We start from the raw sequence: 25,389 nt of genomic DNA on the forward strand, positions 1-25,389 counted from the left end.
CGGTTTCAAAAGTGTCAGAAAGTAAATTACTGACGTTTATAAGCGTCGATAAAGAGCATAAAAAGCGTCGCCAAAACTTTTTATTGTATATTATTGTCCTTTAACAAAAAAAAAAAGGCTTATTATTGTTGTAGTGCTTCTTTGACGTGCTTTTTCTGTCAATTATCCTGCTTTATGTGTTTCAATCCATTTACTACGATGCATTGAATCTATACCGTTTCAATTTTCACTTTTTAATTCTATTTTCGTTAAATGTTGGTTTCTACCTTCCTTTGTCAAAAAAAAAAAGCAAAAAAGAAAATAAAGATAAATGGAATCTGTACTCCACGCAGTTGTGTAAATTTATGCCTAATTTCCAGTTTTGTTCGCATGCATGCGCTGGAAATATTCTGAATTGATCAATGAGAAAACCTTTACGGGATATCGTTACATACATTAAATATTTGCAAATACAGAAAATTATAAATCCCGTTTCGTTTTCTCCGTCATCTTTCAGATATAAATATGTGGCTCCGGAAACTACTTCATCCATCGAGGAAAGGAGTCCCTCGTCAAAGATTCTATTTGTTGTTGTGACTGAAGATGGCCGTATTATCCTATGCCTCCTGCCTTCTCTTGCTTCTCCTTGTCGTCGTCTCAGGTATACTTCGAACCTCGTTAATTAATTATCTGGGTTCAGTAGCTACGATTCCTTTTCTTGCCAATTTTGTGGTTCTCTGAGACTTAGAGATCCATTTAGACTCTAACAGAAGGCCAGAGATCAACGGATTGTTCTGGTTGATTGTAAGGGCCAGCTATGTCCTTTTGCTGCTCTCTCTCTTCTTCGACGACGGTGGCCATGGCATCCGGTTAGCGATTGTTTGATCGGTGCAATATTGTTCTTTGATTCTGTTCCATTTATTATTAAACCCCCCTCCGTGCCGGCATTTTCCGGCGAGGTGTGTGTTGATGCGGGTGCATCATCTAACTCTTGTTGGTGATACCAGCCCGTGCCACAGATCCATATGTTTCCATTTTTCTAGCATGTTGATATCCAGATATGGTCATGGCCTTTGCTGGTGATAACAGCTGAGCTATGGACTCTCTCTCTCTCTCTTATGGACTCTCTCTCTCTCTCTCTCTCTCTCTCTCTCTCTCTCTCTTTTGGTGCTAAGAAATAGGAGTGAGGAGAGGAAACCTCATCCGCGTAGCAGCTTCCACTAGGCCCCCTTCTACCAGAAAATGTTCAATGCAGATAGAATTTTTTGCTTATATCCTCCTCGACCTATGGTTACCCTACGTATGAGTACGTCATCCCAGCGCCACTTCAGTGCTAGCTGGACCAGATAGCGTTTCCACCAAGCGTGTCCAGACGGGGGCAGCTGAGCTATGGACTCTCTCTCTCTCTCTCTCTCTCTCTCTATCTCTCTCTCTCTCTCTCTCTCTCTTTTGGTGCTAAGAAATAGGAGTGAGGAGAGGAAACCTCATCCGCGTAGCAGCTTCCACTGGCCCCCTTCTACCAGAAAATGTTCAATGCAGATAGAATTTTTTGCTTATATCCTCCTCGACCTATGGTTACCCTACGTATGAGTACGTCATCCCAGCGCCACTTCAGTGCTAGCTGGACCAGATAGCGTTTCCACCAAGCGGGGGCATTCGGTCCCCCATATTTAATTGACGCCCGCGCGTTTTGAACCTTGACCGCGCCAATGGAAGCAAAGCCCTATTCCAACTATGCTACCACCATGGTGGCACTCTCTCTCTCTCTCTCATAAGTGGGAAGTTGTGCATTGTTTGTTGATGTGCGCATGGGGAGACAAATCCGGCGCAAAGAGCCTTGTAAGGGAGTTTAACCCTCCCCCAATGGAAAACAAAAGGAATCTTAGGTTTTCTTTTGTGATCTTGGGCCCGATTTTCCTTTCTGTTTGGTTCACATGACAAATGAGCCTACTGATTGTCTGTTTGTCTCTATACGTTGCTTTCTATCCTGCCCATTTTCCTAAGAAAACGGTCTGCTCATGCCACTATAATTTTTTATTGGGGTCTTTCGAATAATTACGGTGACTAGTGCAAATTTTTTATAGTGCCACTACAATTTCTTATAAGTTCTTTCATGGTGGTCTTTGGACGACAAAACTAGTGCAATTTTTTTGCTTACAGTTGGCACAAATGGCTGAGAGAAAACTTTATATTAATATTTGAAAGCATGTTACCTAAACTTACAGTCATCAGTTTTTTTTTAATTATTAATATTATTTTACGTTTCCTTGTGACCAAAATGATCCCGTGAATCCTTCCCTAAGGGATTAAAACGCAGGGTGAGAACAATGAAACTGACATGACTCCACTTCAGAAGCACGTATCGTTCTTTGATAGGAACAAAGATGGGGTCATCTATCCAAAAGAGACCTACGAAGGTCTTCTCGTCTACTTTGTTTTCATTTCATTCACCCTCGTAATATTTTGTCATCTTCCCGTTTTTCTTGGTTCACGCCCTCTTTTTCTTTTGGCTTGCCAATATTAATTTATTTGCTTATTGTTCTTCAGGATTTCGTGCAATTGGGTTCGGCGTTGCCTTGTCTTCCGTATCCTCCGTCCTAATTCATGGCTTCCTCAGTCCCAAAACCAATAATGTATGCTCGTTTTCTCCTCACTCTCCCCCTCTGTCTTCACTTCCCGCAAAATTAGACAGTTGATGTATGCGATCAGTCTATGACTACTAACTCCACCAGATAATAAATCCAGCAAAATTTTAGATGGACTTTTCAGCCTACAATACTAGTACCAATTCCCAATAACTTTACCAACTACACCAATCCATAGTAGAGCAAATATCAACTCATTTAAAATTTTTATTTCATAACAGACTCAAAGTGTCCCTAGAATGACATTGTTGTGCTGAGTGAAGATCCCTAGACTACACTACAACGATAGCCGAGTAATTGAGGCTTCTTAGTCTAATCTATAGTAAAAGTATAAATTTTTTGCTCATCGTCTAAAAGATAACTTATAATGAGGCAAATTTACCTTTCTTAATATTGGCAGATCTCAAAGCATACCAGGAATTAAAGTTAATTGTATCAACGTTTATCCGTAACAATGACCATTATTGACCTTACTAATATTCATAATTGAAATTATTTTGAAAATTTATAAAGTTTAACAAATAAATGGAAATTATAAAAGCTAGAATGTTGAAACTTTCAGTCCATGAATTTCTTTGAGCATGATTAGCCCCTCTAGTATTTCACTTTCAAAAATTAAAAGTACCCAACATGGGGACCTAGATCAACATGAATGATTATGGAAAATTGTACTTCACAGCCTTGCACAAAATTTCAATATTTTATATTTTCAATAGGAAGCCAAATGCATTTTTGTTGGTTGCTTCCACAAAACCCCTTAGGCGAAATGACTTAAATTTCTTTTCTTTTTCTCGTCGTCATATATGTAGGGAACAATTCCAGCAATCCTTCTCCCTATTCTTGTAGCTAATATTCAGAAAGGCAAACACGGAAGCGACACTGGTGCCTACGACACTGAGGGAAGGTAGGTTGATATATATTGTTCAATTTTTATCGATACTTTTAGTTACAAGAGTATAATTCTTTTTTAAGAAAACAACATTTTGTTGAATTTGGATACTCATATCTACCAAAATATTGGTGTTTACTATTCAAAGAAAGCCATCGATTATATGTAGATTATGGAATGAGGATATTGTATGTGTGATTTTCTATGAAGATATATGCCTATGTATATTCACTAAACTCCAAAGAAAATCAAGAAAGAAAAACGTATATAGCTTTATGTGAAACCTTATGAAAAGTTGTTGTAGAAAAGGATTTTGAGCTATCTAGAGGGAATACTCTTAGGCCCTATTTGGGGGAGCTATTGGAGGGCCAAAAAGCACTTTCTGGCCCTCCAAAAGTACTTTTAGATAAAAAATGGTGTTTGGTAAAATTTTCGCAAAGCTGTTTCAGCTTTTGCGGAAAGCTGAAAACAGTTTTGGGGGAGAAGCTCCAATTTTGAGCTTTCCGAAAATGCTGTTTTCAGCTTTCTCGGAAAGTTGTTTTTTGGACCAAAATACCCCCATTTAAATCATACTTTTTTTTCCCAAAACCCTTATCCCGCCTCTTCCTTTCTCCCTTTCCCTCTCAATCTTCTTCTTCCTTTCTCTCTATTTGTTAGAGAGATAAATGGTCATTAGAATGATGAAAAATTAATTTACACTAATAATTATAATATTTTATATATGTATTATTGTATTATACTATAAATATAATATTATATTATATTATATCATAATACATTGATATGCTATGTTAAATAATTTAATATTATATTAAATTATTATTCTATAATACATAATGTTATAGTACTATATTATAATATTATTATATTACATTACATTAATATTATACTATATCATATATTTATATATTAATACATATTATATTTTATTATGCTCTATTACTGGTAATGTCCTTTATAGTCATTTTGTCACACAAAAGTACTTTCTCAGTTTGTTTACCAAACACATGTCTAAGTGCCACAGCACTTTAGAAATGTAGTTACCAAACAGCAAACAGCTTTTTATAAACGCTCTACTTTCAACAGCTCTACTTCCAAAAGCTCTACTACTAACAGCTCCCCCAAACAGGGCCTTAGGGCATTTCTACATAGAGAATTCTTATACTCAAATTCAAGGTCCATCGAACCGATAACAAGATTTGTACCGGTCAGCTGACTGCTCGGTATAGTACCGGTTCGGTATCTTACCGACACATGGTACGGTAGGGCATGCCGGTTCCATACTGGCACGCCCATTTTTTTTTGTAAGTTTTTTAAGTTTTTTTTAAAACTTTTTCATTGATTTTAAGTCTAATTTGATATTTTTTTGATATTTTTTGATGCTTCTATAATCTCAATTTAACCTAAATAATGGATCTTATTGTTTTAAAATGATACAAATCATAAAATAATTAGTGAGATATTGCATTCTATAAGAAGCAACATGAAATATCCTCAAATCAAGTAGTGAAGTGAAAAATATAAAATAATACAATCAATTATATATATCTAAAATATAACATATATACCGATATCTAAAATTTCGTCGAGTCGTGAGCCTCTCATAAAGATCCATATCAAAAGCATAGTCAGGAGGCACATCAGGCCATCCTTCTAGCCATGCAACGTTATAGTCTTGTATGTTCTTCCCAAAAAAAAACATGCTCTGGGTTATAAGCACTCTGTAACAACCCAGGATCTCACCCAAAATGGCTAGCCGGAAGTTATTATTTGGGTTCTTTGATCCTGTATAAGTACCCAAGATCTACCCAGCGAATAACCGATATGGAACTAAACACACGCCCGCACGGGTCCTCACATACTCTCCCCGTTCAAGCCCTGACATCCTCGTCAGGCTAAGGGTTCAAATATATTCAAATCTAATCACAACACCATGATTGGCCCGTAGTCAGCCCCAATAGATCCGTGCTGCAGTGTTTCTTAGTCCACATAGGTTATGGGCCGGGTCCGCTCTGATACCATTGTCACGCCCCCGCCTACGCAAGGCACGTGAGGCACCCAGTGCCCACATGGGGGCCACATGAGGAGGGACCGCGGGGCTCCCCTGCCAGATATTGTCCGGTTCCGGGGCTTCACGCAAGCATCCTTCACCCCTCCCCGATTTTGTTTTCCACCCAAAACGCATCTGCAGGATTAGGAGACACCCGCCTCATATGCCCAGGCTCTGGAATGGCTCTTGTCCGATGGTGGGAAGGGTGTGAGGCCCAATAGTCCCACATCGGAAAGACTCGTTCCAGAGCCTGAGCATATGAGGCGGGTGTCTCCTAATCCTGCAGATGCGTTTTGGGTGGAAAACAAAACCGGGGAGGGGTGAAGGACGCTTGCGTGAAGCCCCGGAACCGGACAATATCTGGTAGGGGAGCCCTGCGGTCCCTCCTCATGTGGCCCCCACGTGGGCACTGGGTGCCTCACGTGCCTCGCGTAGGCGGGGGCGTGACACACTCTTGGTTTCTTACTGAAACTCTGGCTCTGAGAGGTATCTTCTGGCTGAAAAAATAGTTGTGAAGAGACCCATCCGAATAAATCGGCAAAAAATTCAATCCGTAAGATGCTCCGAATTGTATATAATAGTAGCCACCATGAGATGCCTCAGATGCACTATATCTATATCTACATCCGTATGGGTCATAGGCTGTTTGTGGCTGTAGGTAATAGGATCCAGTATACGACTCAAAATCTGATGCATCTGTGAATCCTACTCCATATGTGCGGTTATTTGCAGCTACATTATGTCCTTCTAAATGACCTCGAAGAGCCTGTCTCCTATATGCAGTCAGATCTTGATGGGCTCCACCAGATTATGTACCGTGGTTTCTATCTTATATAACATTTGTAAACTAAGACTCTCCAGTGAATCGAAGACTACCCTATGATTGTGTCTCATAAATGGTGGTCTCATAAACTCCACTCCCTCCTTGCCCAATAAATCCATGACCACCAGAACTGCTGTTTCTCGTCTCTGAATCTGAGTGAGCTGATTCCTCCTCGACAGTCTCCATTAAGCTTGTAGGTGCCTTTTATTTTTCTATTTTTGTGTGCTAGGCAGTTGTCTTCTTACCTTTTGTGCCACTTGCTGTTTGCTTACCCTTCGTGCCCCTCTCTTCCTAGCTATATTGGAAGCATATATATCGTTCTCCTAACAGAGTCGACCGAGTAGTATCGTGGCATCGTCTAAGTATCTCTCAATCATATCTTTGAGAAAATGTCTCGGACAAGGAGTCATGTGGTGACTGGCTCTTGTATAGTTGTGGCTGATTAGCTGGAAGGATGCGTGGAATATTGTTCTCTGCCCATTGCTTTGCATCCACCCTATTATTGTTGACTACAAAATTGGCTGACAATGCGTAGTCTAAATCTGGCGGCAAATTTTGGTGCGCCAGCCAAATTGCCGACGCTTCTCCCTAGTGTCGGCAATTAAGTGTCGGAAGTAACTATTTTCCTGTAGTGAAATGGTTTAACCTATGTAGATCTCATCCAAATTATGTCAACTCTATTATGATAATATTAGCATTTTGCTAGATTGGTTTTACTTTTTCTATATATGTTGATTTTTGTTATACATCACTGCCTCATTTGTGGTTTCTTTATATTCAGCTAGGACTAGTTGTTTTAAATAATGTAACCTGATTAATTACTCACTCTTCCTGAGAATATATATTAATGGCCAACACGATTCTTTTGCATAAGGAAGACAAATAATTGTAGACACCCATGTCTTTTCCAATTGAGTATGATGTTGTCTATAGCGTAGACCATATAAATTCATTTTATTTGTAGAGTTCTTTTCATAGCTTTCTTGTGTTGTTAAGATTAGTAACATAGAATTATTAGGACAATAGTTATAGGATATTTCTTGCATATTAGTAAAGATTATACTACTTCAAAAGATCTTTGGTCACCCTTCTTTAGATTATTACTTCCAAGCCTCCATCACATCATTACTAAAATTTAGCATCAAGTAACCATCAAATTAATTTCTCCAGTGTCATTTTAACTCACAAAGATCCCTGTTTCTGTTTTCATATTATGTTGGAATGAATCACTATCATATGGCTGATAAAAGCTTAAGTAGCAAGTGCACAACATGCTAATTGGATTATCTCTTATCATTTTCATTCTAGATTATTTTAACTCTTTATTTATACTACATTGGTTGTGGTATATAATTAATAGCATGATGTTCTGTTGTAAGACTCACCTTCACAAATAGAAAAGTCAGGTTTCTTTATCTCTTTTACCAGAACTTTTAGAAAAGTGATAATTAATTTCTTTATCTTAGATTGTTGACTTGACATAGTGTATACAATTTTAAGGTTTGTCCCTGAAAAATTTGTGGAGATTTTTCAGAAGCATGCACACACTAATCCTAATGCATTGACATCTGACGAGTTGAAAGAGATGCTTAAGGCGAATCAACAACCTAATAACACCCAAGGATGGTGAGTTTCTTCAATAGCGGAAGCTAAGCATATAGGAAAATTGTTTCTTAAGAATTTATTTAATTTAACTTTGAAATTTGTTGCAGGGTTGCTAGTCGGACAGAGTGGGAAATTTTATTCTCTCTCGCTAAGGATAAAGATGGAATGCTTCAAAAGGACACTGTAAGACTTGTCTATGATGGAAGCCTGTTTTATAAATTGGAGGCAGAGCGAAAGGCTCTCAAATGAAAGCGTAAATGTGAGAGTTGAAGAGCGAATTTTATTCAAGTCAGTGAACTTCTTGCGTGAGATGCTGTTCTAGAACATTGCATACATATGCAAATAAATTGTTTGTAATGCTTACAGTTGCATAATTCAAATTCTCTCTCTCTTTCTCTCTACCTGTCATCTATCTCTTTGTCTGCTATGGGCTTATACCGAGTTGGGATGGGATTAAGCCTGAAGATTTGGCATCGATAGAGTCATTTCTTGTTGTCTCATATCTTCCATCCATATTTTCTAGGTCCTTTCTTTCTTCTCCTAAATTTTTCATCACAAATATTAGTAATTGATTTTATTCTATATCCTCATAATATTTTAATTGATTTTTTGACATTTGGCCTTTAATTTTGTATCTTTTACAGCTCCTTTTTAAATTCATTTTACGCTATCTCTCCTAATTTCTATTTTTCACTATATCTTTCCTACTTTAATATTATACATTCCATTTTTAATGTTTTATTTATGTTTGTTCAGACTTGAGGCCATAAGATATCATGTTTTATGATTGTTTGATAAAATTTTGGTTTGAGACAATAAGGTATGGATTAAGTTATACAAAATCATATAAATTCAATTCTATTTCATTTACATAAATTTTAGCACCAGAATATATCATCATGAACCTAAATACATTGTTGCATACATCCATCCTTTATAAAAACTGGCCAAGTGTTTTTTCAATATTTTGTCATGAACCATCTCCAAGTACATAAAAGGTATTGCTATTTCAAGACGATTTCTATCAATAGCTTAAATAAGAAAATAATAGTCATTATTTACCTTTTTGATACACAACCAAATTGGTTCTTTGATATTATTGTCATTTTCCTTGATATTTGTCTGATTATACATTCCTTTAATATTATAAAGTGGATCATACATTTAAATTCCTCATAATTAGCAGAATTCTATATCACCTCTATTTGTTTATGTAAATACATATGAGAATATTGCCCTCCATTCACTTGATATTTCAATGATTTTTAGAATTTCATAAACAATCTTTTTGATACTTAAGTTTTTATGCTTACTAAAAAGTAAACTATCTCCTAGCCCGAGCCGCTTCCCCTGTAGTTGTCAGCTCGTTCTTGACAAATCCATCGGGTGTTCATAATCTGGAGTAAAAGGATTCCAACCTTTGCATGCCGGTACCAAAAACCGATGCCTCTCCACCTGCTCCTTATGTCGATACTCCCATCTTCTCCTTCTCCGCTTTCCCCCTTCGCCTTTCAGTATTTTCGAGTTCTACCGGCTCTCCTTTATCATATTTTCTATAACGAAGAGAGCAGTTGGGCGCCAAAGATTGATCTTTCGTGTCTTCTAAGCATAGGGATTTCGTGTCGAGCTGCTAATAGAAAAATATTGGAAGGAAAAAATGCTTCTAAGATGAATCTGTTCCCATGCGATAAATAGTAAGGAATTCTTGACGGTATCGAGCTGGAACAACCTGTTCTTCTTGAATAATATCCTAATTCAAGGCCAAAGAATTTCCTGCTGCTACCATATAATATTCGTCTCTATTTGATGATAAATAAACCATCTGTGCCTCCTTGGATCTCTGAGATATTTCATAAAACGGACTCTCTATAGATCCCCAATGACCAATCTTCACATGAATAGCTAAGGATCAAAAAAGTCCAACATTGATTCCTTCGGACGTGTCAATTGGACAAATACGTCCATAGTGGCTAGGATGGATATCTCGTATCCGAAAACTAGTAGTTCGCCCCATCAATCCTCCAAGACCCAAATAACTCTATTTTCGCCCATGAACGATTTGTGTCAATGGATTAGTTCGATCCAAAACGTCGAGAAAAAGGGTTTAGGCCAGAGAACATATAAAAGCTGGCACTTTTAAAGGACATTGTCGATGCTTATAAGTGTAGTTAGCTAGGCCCCTAACACTATGGAAAACGTTGAAGAAACATCAACTACACAAGCATCGAAATAGAAATTTTCCATGCTTGCTGGCCATGTCGCATTTTTTTTGTTGAAACTAATGATGCTTTTTAAAAATGTCACTAACTAACAATGCTTCTTAGTTCCATTGAACCACGATGGCATCGCTAACTGACGACACTTCTTACCATCGCAAATGATGGCATTGTAACGATGCTTTAAAGCATCACTCTTCTCAAATTTTGTGATGATTTAAAACATCACTAAGTTGTATATATATATATATATATTAAAATTAATAAAAAGTGTACAATACTTGTATATATACAAAATTAAATGTCGATGATAACATAACTATGTATAGCCTCTATAATAATAAAACATATATAACAAAACTCACATAACAAAACTTATATCGTATATGAAAATGTATACATAATGTCACACATAATTAAATGTCCATGATAACTCCAAAAACTCCAAAAATATAAATGTATACATCATATCTAAAACTCCAAAAAAAGGTCAAGCTCAGGGCTATCAGTGGTCAATAGCATTATCACCATCATCATCATCTTTATAACTTCCGAATGGATAATCCTAAGGGTGGTTGCACCACCCACGAGGATTGCAGGCGGAAAGGCTCTACGAGATGACCGGAGGCCATTCTAACTTTCCGTGTAGTCGAAGAGTTCAACTGCCTTTAGAGTCGGCCACGACTCTACGGTCTCATCGCTCCAAGGAAGATGGAGCAGAGGACCATGATTCTCTGTTCTTTCTTCTCCTTAAAGGCCACGAGCTAAAGAAGGTTGGGGCTACCGACTTCAGCCCAATACGGCCTATTTAGAGTCTGTCCTTATGTTGTCGAACCTAGGTTTCTGATAGGAAACATAGTTGATCAAGATAGAGACCGAATAAGAGTATGGCCCTATCGTTACCTAGACAGTTTCGGAAATGTTCTCCATCTCTTTGCAAAAGAAGACTATGTTGAACCTAGTTAGATTGTCCCATCTGAGGCAAGATTGATTGGCTCAATGGGGTGAGCCAAATTTGGAGATAATTGTAGCCAATGTATTAGCCGTCCACGGATCATAGGTAAGCTCTTGAGTGTTGCGAAGGTTTTGAACTTCAGATTATGAGGTACACTATCCCGAAACTGATTTCGATGGTTGGTGACAAGGCTAAAACCATCTCCCTTAACGTGACCCTCCACCATGATGCCTTGGATAGTTTGGTTTTTCGAACAAGAGACGACAAATTCATGAGAAGAAAGCTGGCTCCGATCTTATGGGCAAGATCTGATCTTATGGGCTTTGTGAGCAAGGATAATTGAAACATCGTTAGTTTTAATTGGTCTTCCAAAGGACTTCACATGAGTGGCTTGGATCAAGTAGCTAGAGATTCCAACCATTTCGTCCATGAAGTGATGCAGAGCGAACGCAGCGGACGGGCTTTGATACCACTTGATGGCACATGCGGACGGGTGTGGGAACGAAAAAGATGACTATGGGGATGGTGGGCATGGCAATATTTTTTTCTCTTGATGGTGGCTGTGAATTGAAAGGAAAAGGTATGCTGAAATGTGATGAAGATGAGAAAGGGATGCTCTGGTACCAATTGATGCAGATGGGGGTGGGATGGTTGCTGAAATTTAGGAATGATGGCAGCTGATTTCTTTCTCTCTTTTTTTTTCAATGGTGGCTAGGGTATCTAGGGTTTTCTTTGCGGATGGTGCAAGAAGATGATGAGATGAAGGCTAGTTGGGGTTCACTTGGGTTCAATTAGGAGTCTCACCTTCACCAACTTCTTCCAAAGTTTGGCGTCTCACCAAGAAAAGAGGATAAAGCGTCGCACTCTAAAAAAAAAAAGAGAATCACTCTCAATTTTTTTTTTCCAAACTCAAATCAATCTATCTCTGAATTTTATTCTTCAACCTCCCCTTTATATAGAGTAAGAGGTTGGAAAAATACGAACTTTTACAACCAAAATTTTAGAATTCTAACTAAACATGGACATTTTTAAATTAAATCAATCATTTAACGAAATAAACTAACGACAACTAAAGAAATCAACTAAACCAACTAAGACTCTTAAATAACTAGGACTCCTCATGGCACATGGAAGAGAGTTCAAATCAACTAGGACTCTTTTTCAAATGCTACATGGACTAAATAGACAACTCCTAATCAATCAAGAACTCCTCAATGCCATGGACTCAATGTGGTTTCATGGCGTTGGGACACAACTCTAATTGAGTCTACACACCCAATCAAGAGGACTCAATGTGACTTTTGGGCGTTGGACACTTGGACTCAAATGAAATTTGACATGCCCCAACAAATGGACTCAAACTCCATAATTCAAGACTCCTGATCAACTTGGACTCTTTAATTGACATATGACTAAGAGTCCAAATCAGCTAGGACTCTTTTACACGACACATGGACTCATTATAAAGACTCCAAATAAATTAGGACTCATGGATTCCAAATAAACTAGAATTTCTTCAACGCCTGAGGACTCAATTGAATTAGGCGTTGGAACACTAAAACTCAATGTAATTAGGTGCTGAAATTTTGTGGACCCAATGTAATTTGGTGCTCACCTAAGGAGGAGATTCAATCTTCATGCATGCCCTAGGATTGGGCTCATGCTCTTGCATCAATTTCTACTGCTGAGAAGAACTCGACTCTGTCGAGTTAGAGTTGATTTGATGAATCCTGGCTCGGATGGGATCCGGCATCTAGTGCACACTCGGGTGCGGGCTGGTGTGTGCCGGAAGAGTCTTGGTTCGGATGGACTCGGCTGATGAAGTACTGGTTGAACTGTTGCTGATGCGGCACACTGACATGAGCTGATGCATGCCGGAGAAGTCCTAATCCTGGTGGACACAAGTCTGGTGCGCACGGGATGTGGGTCCAGTGCACACGGGATGCGAATTCGGGCAAATGTTGGGAGGTTGCATTGCGCACGGCCGCTGCGGCTGCTGCGCTCGGTTACAGACTTGTGTGCGGGCATTGGGCGTGGCACCGCACGCGGATCAGCTAGCCATTGCCTGTGCTTTTCTCGGCTTCTCCAAAAAATCAGATTATCCTCCTCGAAATCAGATGGCAACACTTCTGAAATTTCAGAACCATCTTTTTTTGCAATCGACGCGAACATGTCCTTATCTTCATGGCTGATCTTCTCGACTCATAGTCAACAACCCTTCGGATTGCTGAATTTTCGGGCTTGAACTTAGCAATCTGAAGTGGTCGGTATGGCTCGGGATGAGGCTCCGGTTTCAGTGTCATCTTGTTCAGCAACTTGTAGGAGACAATGCTCATCCTGCTCTCGTTGTCGATGATGAAGTTCATGGCCTTGTTGTTGTGCTCGACATAGACATGGACCACTTTTGGTAGAGCGAAAGAAGGAAGGGGTAGCAATAGAGAAGAAGGTCTTGGGAAAGGTGATGGTGGGGAAGAAGGGATCACCTCTGAAATTTCAGATCCAGCTTTCTCGCCTTGCTTGCAATCCGAAAGAATCCAGCAAACCATGCAAACGGGCATATCTGAACTTGCTAGTTCCACCGCGTCAGCTTCTTCTTCGTTGTCTTTTTTTTCTTCTTCAACCTCAGTGGGTTTAGGAAGAATTTTAGATGTCGCGGTGATCCCCTCTTCCTCACAAACCAATGTAAATCACTGATCTTTAGTGGGATAAGTATCAGCAAAGTGCCCTCGGCTACTGTACTTGTTGCAATCAGATTGGCTTCCCCTTTGCGGGATAGGACCCTTTTCTTTTTTGCTGGTCCTTACTACTCCTCACTCCATATTTGGACTTCTATTTGTAGAAGTTTTAGATCTCATAAAAGGAGAATTACCTCGATAAAAAGAAGTGCTTTTGTTGCTGCATTCCGGAGATCCTCGCCCAACTTAAGGGCGATGCTGAAGTTTTGTCTCCACTGCATCCATCTTTTGTGCCATAATAGTAAGTTGATTGGCAATTGCCCAACATATCTTAACTTGGACTCTATAATTGACACATGACTAAGAGTCCAAATCAGCTAGGACTCTTTCACATGACATATGGACTAATTACAAAGACTCCAAATAAATTAGGACTCATAGACTCTAAATAAACTAGGACTTTTTCAATGCCTAAGGACTCAATTGAATTAGACGTTGGAACACTAAAACTTAATAAAATTAGGTGCTGGAACTTTGTGTACTCAATGTAATTTAGTGCTCAATCAAGGAGAGGACTCAATCTCTACGTACGTTTCAGACTTGGGCTCATGCTTCTGCATCATGAAGGAGAGGAAGACCTTGGGAGTAGGAGCTTGATTTGAGATCTGTGATGGGTAGTAACCATTGTGGTTGTACATTTTTTAGGATTTGCCTTAAGGTTTCGAAATGTTAGAGAGGATGGATTTGCACCCACGTTGGGAGTGGCCAAATTTTGTAGCACCTATCGCAATGGATGGGGCTTCGGCAAGCTGTTTTGAGGTGATCGAGGCTTCCGTAGCGAAAGCAGGAGCCACTTCTAAAGAGATTGGAAAGGGGTGGGCAGGCATGGTGAGATGTGATAGGGTCTTTTCTCTATGCCATTATTTGTGCAGGATATGAGGGACTGGGGCATCCGTACTGAGCATCTCGTCGTATGATTTGCTTGTCATACCTACTCTTTTTCAATCGAACGGATTGACCTCCACTTCAGTCGTCGGTACCGAGACACTTTTTCTTTTTTTTTTTTTTTTTGCGCTAAAACGGGTAATAGCAAGACACTTCTTTGGAATGTGGTTTCGCGTTAGGCCATTGCTGGAAGTCTGACGTTTTTGATGTGGAGGATGCAGAGATACTACAGTCGATACCTTCTTTTTAGTCGGTCGCGGTGGTTTGATGATGTGGGTGGGAACGGGGTACAGATTTGGGCATGGGAAGGCGGGGTGGGTAAGGGTCGTTCAATCTGGGTTTGCTTTGGCATTGATAGGGGGATGGAGCTTGTTGTTCATGGCGAAAATGGTGGGGGAGATAACTGGGACCTCTGTGGTGAACGGTCTTTCTCTCTCCCTGTGAGGAGCTTCTCTCTCTTTCACCCTTCCTCTACCAAAAAAAAAAGGTAGAGTGGTTGGTTGACTATTAATGAGAAATTGGGGGATAGATTATCTGGTTGGAAGAGAAGATATTGCTCTTCTGGGAGATGTCTTACCCTTCTTGATTCTGTACTCACTGCCCCCTCTTTACTGCTTTTCCTTCTTCTTAGCTCCAAGATGGGTCATTCAGAGAATTGATAGGATTAGAAGCGCTTTCTTGTGGAGGTCAGGCTTCTATTAGTGGCGGCTTCTGTCTAGTTAGCAAAACAAAGCAGCAAGTAGTGGTTTATTGAACTCTCAACAGTTTAACTGGGCTTTATTGGGCAAACTGCCTTGGAGATTGTTAATAGTGAACAAGCTTATTGACAACAACTCAATTGGTTTCTCTATTTCAGAAGAAGGTTACCTCTAAAGCTCATTGCACGACCTCTAAGCTATCTTCTTTTTGGAAGGGTTTAATGAAGATTTCCCTGGCATTCAACTTTGATATCTTTTATATTCGGAGTTGCTGCAACCAAATCGGCTTTTGGGAAGATATATGGATTAATGAGTTAACCCTTGGAGATTACTATCCACAGCTCTACCTTTTGGCCTCCGATAGTTCAGCTTTTGCATCCCAAGTCTGGAATATTAGTTCCAGTTCTTGGAAGATTGATTTTTTTTTTTAATATTTGCTCCAATTCTTGGAAGATTGATTTTCAAAGGAGTCTGGACATTCAGCTTGCTAAGGGGTATGGGGATCCAATGTATTTCACTTAGAATTATGATATGTTAGTTTGGAAATCTAACAATTACACCATCAAACAATTTATCGGTTTCTTAATTTTGGAGGTATTGCTGTTCTAAGGATTGTAAGGATTTGCAAATCTTGTGCTGCCGAAGAGATCAAGATTTTTTGCTGGCAAGCTATTTGAAATAAGATTTTAACAGCTGATAACTTGATGAAAAGCTATAGCCTATGTTTTGTGCAAGTCTACGGATAAATCTCTACGCCACCGGCTAACATCCATAACTTATTTCATTTACTTTGCATACAGAAAGCTATTTCTTAAACAACCAAGTAAATAATAATATTCATTAACAGATTTTCGACATGATATGTTTTTTTCCATCAATTATCCTACTTTGTGCTTTCATTTCCTACCATGCACAAAATCCATCGTATTTTTATTTTTTTAATTTATTTTTATTATCAATAAAAATATTTGTTTTTTATATTCATGCTAAAATAAATAAATAAATAAATAAATAAAAACTATTTGGACGATGAAGCTCAAAATTTTATCAAATTTATAGATTGGCCAGTAGAACCAACAAAATTATATGATTACAAGTTTGTTAGATTTTTTTGTCGGTATTTATAAATATAAGTCTAACTTAGTCTATAATTTTATGATTTTGGTGATGGTATAGGCCCAACCTTCGAATTTCATTGGAAAAGCACCTAGAGTCGCCTAATGTGAGAATCGTATTCTCATGGGAATACAACTTTTTCATCTCTCTCCATTAAAAACTCTAACTAAACAAGTGGCTATCTCATTATTTTACTGTTGACCACACTTTTCTCTCTCATTTTTCGGCAAACCAAATGAGCCCTAAGCGTTTCTACTAAATCGTTGCTAATTTCTAGTTTCGTTTGCATGCGACGCCGGAAATGTTGACTAGAAAAGCATTTACGGGATGTAACTAAGGACGCGAAGTCTTTGCAAATAGGGGAAGCCACAAATGTCATTTTCTCCCCATATCTTTGTGTATATATATAAATATGTAGCTGCGGAAGCTACTTCAACCATCCGGCAAAGAAGATACTTGCGGTGATCTTATTTGCTGTCGTTAGTGAAGATGACCAAATTATCCTGCGCCTCCTACCTTCTCTTGCTCCTCCTTATCGTCTTCCCAGGTATACTTCCAACCTCCTCCATCATCCATCCAACCAAATAATCAATAAGATTTCATGGGGGCTCAGCAGCCAAGATGCCTTTCCTTGCCGATTTTGTGGCTTTTAGAGGCTTAGAGATCCATTTAGACTCTATCCGAAGGCCACCGATCAACCGATTGTTCTGGTTAATTGGTCAGTTATTTCTTTTCTTTTTTTTTCTTCTTTTACTGTTGTTCTCTTCCTTTTCTCCGACGATGACAGTCTTTCAGGCGAGCGATCTGTAACCCCCATGGCGCCGGTGATTTCCGGCGAGCTGTAAATGGATGTAGGCGACGCAGATTTCGACATCCATTTTTCTAACATGTTGTTATCCGGATGCTCACGGCCAACTCGCTTAGCTTTTGTCACGACAGCTGCGCTGGGGGCCAACTTTTTGTTTCGTTTTGCCTTTTTTCTGTTTGTTTTTCAAGGGAAGCTGTGTTCAAAGCCAAAAAGAAAAAAAAGGGAAGCTGTGCGTTGTTTGTTAATGTACGCCTAGCTGAAACAATTCCGGCACATAGACTGTTTGCATTAATGCTATATAGTGTTGGAGTGGACAGCTATCAATAATAATATCTTGTGATGGCGGCCATCAACCACTACATAGCATTTTATAGTGCAAATCATGTACCTTATGGCCCTACACCAATGGAAACGGAATCTTGCATGCTATGTGGGACTCAGTGCTCCTTTTTGGTTTTGGTTCACATTTGCTTTCTATCATGATCATTTTCTCCATGATATAGCTTTCTGGATGGTTATTCCTTCCTTCTCCTTCAGAAAATATTAGGCTTAACGCTGCCATAATTTTTTTTTTTAAACTCATCAGTTTGGATGACTGACAAGTGACAATAAAACTTGTGCAATTTTGCTTATAGTTTGCATAAGTTGCTCAGATAAAGCTTTATATTAACATCTGGCCGAAACGATTTAGTGTGTCCTTTAACAACTAAGGCCTGGTATGCAGGAGGAGTTAAAGGGCAGTGGGATAACAACAAAACTAACCTGACTGCGCTTCAGAAGCACGTATCGTTCTTTGACCGGGACAAAGATGGGGTCATCTATCTAGAAGAGACCTACCAAGGTCTTCTTCTCTTCTATTATTTCTTCGTTTCATTTACTCCTGTACTATTTTGGCATCTTTTTCTTTCCTTTTTTCGTTCAATCAACCAGTATTGATTTATTTGCTTATTGTTTGTCAGGATTCCGTGCACTTGGGTTCGGTGTTGCCGTCTCCTCCGCGGCCTCCGTCGTAATCAACGGCTTCCTCAGTCCCATAACCAACAACGTACGATTGTTTCTCCTTCCTCTCGGCCCTCTTTCTTCCCTTCCCACAATATTACGTGCTTAACGTATATGAGTACCAGTCCATGACTACTAAGTAGTAACTACGAACACCCCTGGAGAAATAAATCCAAAGATCTCGAGCCAAACTTTACATGGATTTTTCCGCCCACAATACTAGTAACTATTTTGAATTAGTTTACCAGCTAAGTCATCGAGCATCCACACCCCAAACAGCTCTATTAAAATTTTCACTTCATAACAAACTCAGAAGTTGGAGCCCCCCGAAAGTTATGGTTGTGTTCACTGAAGATCCCTAAACTACTGTACAACAAAATCTTAGTAACTGAGATTTCTTAGCGTAATCTATAACAAAAGTATGAATTTTTGCTGGTAATCTAAAAAAATAACTCCTAATGAGGCAAATTTGCCTTTCTTAATATTGACAAATCCCTGAACGTACTGGGAATTAACGTTAATGGTATCAAGTTTTATTTGTATCAGCAACCCATTATTGACCTTGCTAACATTCGTAATTGAAATTATTTTGAAAATACATAAAGTATAACAAATAAAATAGAAATCATGAAACCTTAAATGTTAAAGCTTGTCGAGTTCATGAATTTCTTCGAGCATGACTGATTGCTTTATCTTTCGTTTTCTGAATTAGGGTTATTTTTCAGAAAGAAGTATCAGCTCCTCTCTCTCTCTCTCTCTCTCTCTCTCCCGTTAAAATTAAAAATAGTCACCATAGGGCACTCAACCATCATGAATTAATTATGGAGAATTTGTGCATTAGCTTTTGTGACACTTTACATTTCTTTGTTAATTATAATCATTTCTTAGGTCCTTTTTGGTTCTTTGGACAAAATTTTCATAATTCATAATTTATATTGTCGTGTATGCAGGGATCAATACCAGCAATCTTTCTCCCTGTTCTTGTGGCCAACATTCAAAAAGGCATACATGGAAGCGACACTGGTGCCTATGACACTGAGGGCAGGTAGCATTAAATATATTGTTTATTACTATTTTTACTAAAAGAAGAATAATTCCTTTCTAAAGCTGTATTTAATTATTGAATAATTTTGAAGGAATAAGAAAAAGTTATTTTAATAGGGCTTATGTTGTGGAGCAGAGGATCTTGATGTTTGGTTGAGAGGATAATTAGAAAGGGAATAAAGTGCATTGGGTTTTGTGTTAGATTTGAATTTCATCACATAACATTACCCTCCCACTTTTGTTTGGATAAAAGAGTGAATAAGGGAAAAGGATAATCCGAGGGAATAAGACAGACATCATAGAAATTCCACCCCCTGGTGGAATGTCCAATTTTCGCTGACTAGGGAATAAGATACCTGTTAGAGGATAGTCTATTTGTGACATAAAATGGTTCTTTGGATGGAATAGAGCAGAATAGGTGTCTTATTCCATCCCTCTTCCACCTTTTGAACAGGGCAAAAGATTATATGGACAACTATCGAATTATAGTAGTTGTTAGTATCTTTGATTTTTTTTGGGTACACAAACTGATTCTATCAAAATGCAAACCACCAAGTATATGTAGATCTATGGAATGTGAATATTGTATATGTAAATTTCTATTAGTATAGATGTCTACCTTTTGATTTTATTCATTTTACTCCAAATAGAATCTTGAAAATAAAAAATATATACAGCTTCCTGTGAAAGCATATGAAAAGCTGTTGGAGGAAGGGATTTTGAACTAACCATAGAGAAAATTATGAGAGCATTTCTGCATATAGAATGTCTTATGATCGAGTTATTATTCTAATAGCTAGATAGAAGCCTAGGCATGGGATATTTGCAATTTATGCAAGTTTAGCTTAGGACATCCATAGCAATTATGACAAAAAATAGCAGAAACTAATAATACAAGATCCAAATTTTTACATTGTTCGCACTCAAGTGAAATCTTTCTTACAAACTTCAACTCCTTGAAAAGAAATGACCTTCACTTTTAACACAAATTTGTTTTTTTGGTAATTGATTAATAAGAAAAAACTTCCAAAGAAGATCTTCCAAGAAAATTGCTCTTGGGGAAGCTCCTCATTTTCCTAGTTCTATGGTTTTGTTTTTCCCCTTAGCCTCTTCTTCTAGTTCTTTTTCTCAAGAATTAACCTCTTTCCTTCACAATCTCTTGAACAGAAATACCTTGGCTTGCTTGCACAATTAAGCAGTGGTGTTTCTCAAAACAATTAAACAATAACTTCTTTTTTTGCATGGGTGCCAACAAAACTGCAAATCCCTTATGATCTTGTGCAGATTGTGAAAGCAAACCCAATAAGTTAAAATGGGAGAGGAAACAAGTGCTAACCCCAGTCCTATATGGACATAAAGTCTAAATATGCCTACTAAAATAGAATAAACATTCCATGACTCTCCATTTTCATCAACTAGAAATATTACTTTTCACTTGATCTTGCACCTAATTAGCAGACTACCTCCTCAATTTTAGGTGTTAAGGAATTACAAGATCTTTCTTGATAAGAGATCTAATTTCTAACTTCAAATAGCTTTAACTCAATGACATTCATAATCACATATGGGTCAATTAGAACTCCATAAATCTCACTGCTATCACCACTAAACGAAAAGATGCTTTATTTACAAGCATTGACTTCTGATGTCTTCTAAGCATCGAAGTGCTGACAATTTATTTGCAGATATTATACATTCCAAAGAAATATTTTCTGAAATTTATCTTGCTTTATTGAACTTATATTTAGTACCATACCCAATAAGACACCAAAAAAAGTAAGAAAAAGAATATGGAATTCTAGCACAAGTAAACCACAAAATCTTTTAAAGAAAATACAAAAAGAAGATTAGGGCATCGAAAGTCATAACCAAGGTATGCCGGCTCGGTATCAGGCCTTATACCGGTGCCACACTATCACTGTGTTCGTACGGTACAGCATATCGAGTGTTGGTACGCCCCCCGTATTATATACTGATATAGTATAGTATGCTTCCTGGTTTGGTATGGTGCGATACATATGTCTCATATTACCTGGTTCGGTATGATATGGCGTACCATGGTCATAACCATGAGTTATTCATGAAGAAAGTGGAAAGTTAACAGTTTTAATAATGTAGTTAGAAAACAGAAGCTAACACTATGATTGGACAATTATTTTATTTTATTTTATTTTGAGGGAAAACTAGTGTTGATTTGTACAATTTTCTGAATTCTGAAAATGAAAGAAAAGAAAAGCAAGTGCCCATGTTTTAAGCGTACATGATACAAGTTGGAACTGAGAAGTAATAAGAAGCTAGTTTCTCTATTTGATAATCAGTGTTAAGGAAAAAAACTACCGCTTCATTCTTTGTAGGTCACCTTATATGAGTGTTCCATTGTTGAGGTGATACCTTGTGAAAAGTGTATATATTCAAGTGATTTTCCAATTAATGAAGTTTGTTTCCTTTCATTTGATACAAGAATCTGAGATCATTTTCCTAAGCATCAATTGACATTATCATTGTCTTGCCCTTTCTCCTCTTATCGAAGTGCTAAACAATCGTATCCTGTAAGTTTCATTAATTTTTTTTTAATATAAACTACATGATCTTTGAAACATCAATTTTGGCAACCATTACATAAATATGCTCAAAATGGAGTTTCTATATGGAAATTGTTTTGATAGTTTAATGCGAATACTAATTAAACAGTGTAGATGCTAACTTAAAGATGTGTAGCAAATAGTTTTTATTTTCAATATGAAGCACTTTATTCAGGTAGCTGAATAATACGTAATTCACAAGTTTTATGCCTAAAATAGAGTTTGTGTGTAAATATAATGATTGTGGAGATTACAGAGCACAGAGGAACATAATTTTTATTGTCATTAGAAACCTTAATAGTAAAATGAGTAAAGATTATGCAAGAGTATACTTCTTCGGATATTCTCTTAGCAGCAAGGTATGTCGTCTCGGTACCGGACCCCGTACTGGTGCCTCCTTATTAGTACGTCGGTACGCTTGGTATGGGGGCCGATTCGGCATACTGAGAGTCAGTATACTCTCCGTACTGCTTATCAGTATGGCACAATGCGTTCCATACCATCTGGTTCGGTACAGTATAGTATATCTTGCTTAGCAACAAGAGCCTTGTTTATAAATGTCGAGGGGCATGTTGAGAATTTCAATTAGTATAGGATTCAGAATACCTCGTGCTGTCCGGTTCGGTACGATATGGCATACCTTTCTTAGTCGCATGAGCCTTGCTTATAAATATTGAGGGGCATGTAATTGAGAAGGCCAATTAGCATAAGACTAGTTGCTTTATTATATGTAACCTTATTGTTGAATCAACCTTTTTAGAGAATATTCGTTAATGGCCAACATGATTCTTTTGTTCAAGGAAGCAAATCATTGCAGAGACCCTAACCTTTTCCGTTGAACAATATGTTCTCAGCATAGAAATTCTTTTGTATTTGCTGAGTTACTTTCAGTAAAGAGCCTCATTAGACAAGTCAGATGACTTAGCAACTATTGCATTATCTTAAGCCATGTTTACAACTCATTTTAGACTTGGACATATCAGAGCTTTCTTGTCTGATAAGATTAGTAGCATAGAATTACTATAACAATTGTAGAGAAAATTTTACTTGCATAACTAATAAATATTCCACTATGCCAGAAACTTTCTGGCCAACACAATATACATTGGTCCAAGCTCAAGGCAATAAATTATAAATGAGTTCCTGTTGACATCCAGATAACCGAAATTAGTAATAAATCAAATTTGTTTTTTTTTAAAAAAAACACTCTCATTGCCCTTCTACAGTGATGTTTATAATTCTAAATTTGGTAATTTATGTATAATTGTTGGTTATAGTAATAATTTCTTAAATTAACTAATTTTTTTTTTGTATGGTAGAAATTTTTTAGTATCATATTTTTGTTAAATTTGTAGTACATATACACACAATATATATATACATATACATATAGTATCGAGCTGGGCTGGGTTAGGTAACTAGGCTCAAAAATTACTGGCCCAAGCTCGGCGTGATTTTAAATCAAGTCTAAAGTTTTTGTCCCAAGCACAACCCAGCACATAGAAATACTAGCCCAACATTGTCATAATGTGGGCTGGGTCGAGCAGGCCATGGGCTGGCCCAACCCAGTTTTCCTTTTGTTTAAAGTTGCATCCAGAAATCAGGGTATTTGTTATTAGTCTTTCACCAAACCCCGCCACCCACCCGCCCCCCACTTCTTTTTTTTTTCTTTGTCCTTCGTTAAATAATTTTCTACTTCTTTTTCTTCATGAATAGGCTAGGTTCTTGCTTATCCCTCCTCTTCCATGCTCATGTTAAAAAAACCAAGGGGGAAAAAAATTACTCTGAACTTCCTGTCCCTTGTCCTCCTTTTCATTACGATGATGTTATCGCATCTTGATATTCTAATGGTGGCTGGTTCTTCATTTCTTGTCAGAACTCCATTAATTTTTTCAAACCTTAGGTTGCTTGTAGTATTATAGAAGACTTGTTTGAAGGATACCAGCAAGTGATGCGAATTTGCTCACTCATAAGTTGATATACATGTGATGATAAACCAAAACTAATAAGAAACCAATTAATGAGAACATATTCTTTGCAAGGATCATTTCATTCTCTACAGGTCCTTGTTCTTTTCTTTTGTTGTTTATTTTTCTGGTCTTTGATATAGTTTTACAGACACCTATAGGAAAAGTTTTGTTATTGCTTCCCTATAATTCATGGTTTGGTGACTTTCATACTCGGAGAAAGTAGAGTAGGGAACCCAGCAGCAAAGGGACATCCCCAACTTTTTATTCTTTTAAGTAAAAATTTACACTATTAGTTTTGCACATTTGCGGTTCTCTATTATAATTTACGGGTTTCGTCCACATGTCACTATAATTGGGTCTTTGAGATAATATGTTCTTATGTTAACTTGTCACTATTAGTTTCGCACATTCGTGATTCTCTATCATTATTAGAGTATTGCATCGGGTAATTTTATTTTCTCATAACATTATTTAAGTTGTGCAGAAATGTGTTTCAATTTTTATATTGTCTTGTGATTAATTACTAAAAACTTCACTAGCAAATTAACCTATTTGCGCAACATGTCAATTGGATTATCTATTAGCAGTTTCACTCTAGTTTACTCTGTCATACTTCAAGATCACACTATGATGTTCTGTTCTATGGCTCACCTTCCCATCTAGTGTAATCAATATTCATTATCTCTTTTACTAAAACTTTTAGAGAAGTGAGAATTATTTTTCTTTATCTCAAATTCTTGACTAGACATAATCTATACAATTTGCAGGTTTGATTCTGAAATGTTCGAGGAGATCTTTCAGAAGCATGCACACACCAACCCTAATGCACTAACATCTGATGAGTTGAATGAGATGCTCAAAGCGAATCAACAACCTAATGACTTCCAAGGAAGGTGGGTTTTCTTGAATTAATAGAAGCTACGAATATAGGAGGCTCATTACTTTAGAATTTTAGTCACATTATAAGCAAATATCAGTCATTCTCATTGGTCCCATATCCATTCTCACTTTGCAATTTGTTGCAGGGTTGCTAGCCGCTCAGAATGGGAGGCTTTATTCTCTCTCGCTAAGGATGATAATGGATTGCTTCAAAAGGACATTCTAAGATCTTTCTATGATGGAAGCCTGTTTTATAAATTGGAGGGGAAGAGAAAGTCTCTCAAATGAAAGCATGAATGCGATAGCTGAAGAGCGGATTGTAGCTTATTAATGCCAATGCACTTATTGCTTGAAATATTGTTTTGGAATGATCATATAGGTTAAAAAATTGTTCCTACTGCTCACAATTTCATAATTCTCGATCTCTGTCGCGCCCTGCCCCTGGCATGACCGGCTCTTCTCTGCAATAGTAGTGATCGGGGATTTATTTGGTGGGGCATGACGAGGCTCA

At 37.8% G+C, this 25,389-nt stretch overlaps 2 protein-coding genes across 3 annotated transcripts; both read left to right on the top strand.

The window, feature by feature from the left end:
- The first annotated feature begins 545 nt into the window (after nt 1-545).
- Nucleotides 546-8,382, top strand: LOC120111796 (probable peroxygenase 4). The gene is made up of 6 exons (XM_039129698.1): nt 546-640; nt 2,283-2,396; nt 2,527-2,612; nt 3,434-3,528; nt 7,887-8,012; nt 8,099-8,382. Exons 1-6 carry the CDS (start codon nt 583-585, stop codon nt 8,238-8,240), a joined length of 621 nt encoding a protein of 206 aa, XP_038985626.1. The 5' UTR covers nt 546-582; the 3' UTR covers nt 8,241-8,382.
- Nucleotides 8,383-16,945: 8,563 nt separating this feature from the next.
- On the top strand, nt 16,946-25,293 carry LOC120111662 (probable peroxygenase 5). Of its 2 annotated transcripts, none has more exons than XM_039129397.1 (6): nt 16,946-17,143; nt 18,129-18,245; nt 18,364-18,449; nt 19,354-19,448; nt 24,767-24,892; nt 25,025-25,293. In XM_039129397.1, the coding sequence occupies exons 1-6, from the start codon at nt 17,086-17,088 to the stop codon at nt 25,164-25,166; spliced, it is 624 nt and encodes a 207-aa protein (XP_038985325.1). In that variant the 5' UTR covers nt 16,946-17,085; the 3' UTR covers nt 25,167-25,293. The 2 variants fall into 2 exon arrangements, with proteins under 2 accessions (XP_038985325.1, XP_038985324.1); XM_039129396.1 differs by lacking the exon at nt 16,946-17,143 and adding an exon at nt 17,150-17,314.
- The last annotated feature ends 96 nt before the right edge of the window (nt 25,294-25,389 follow it).

The sequence above is a fragment of the Phoenix dactylifera genome, chromosome 8 (assembly GCF_009389715.1).
Source record: "Phoenix dactylifera cultivar Barhee BC4 chromosome 8, palm_55x_up_171113_PBpolish2nd_filt_p, whole genome shotgun sequence".
NCBI lineage: Eukaryota > Viridiplantae > Streptophyta > Magnoliopsida > Arecales > Arecaceae > Phoenix > Phoenix dactylifera.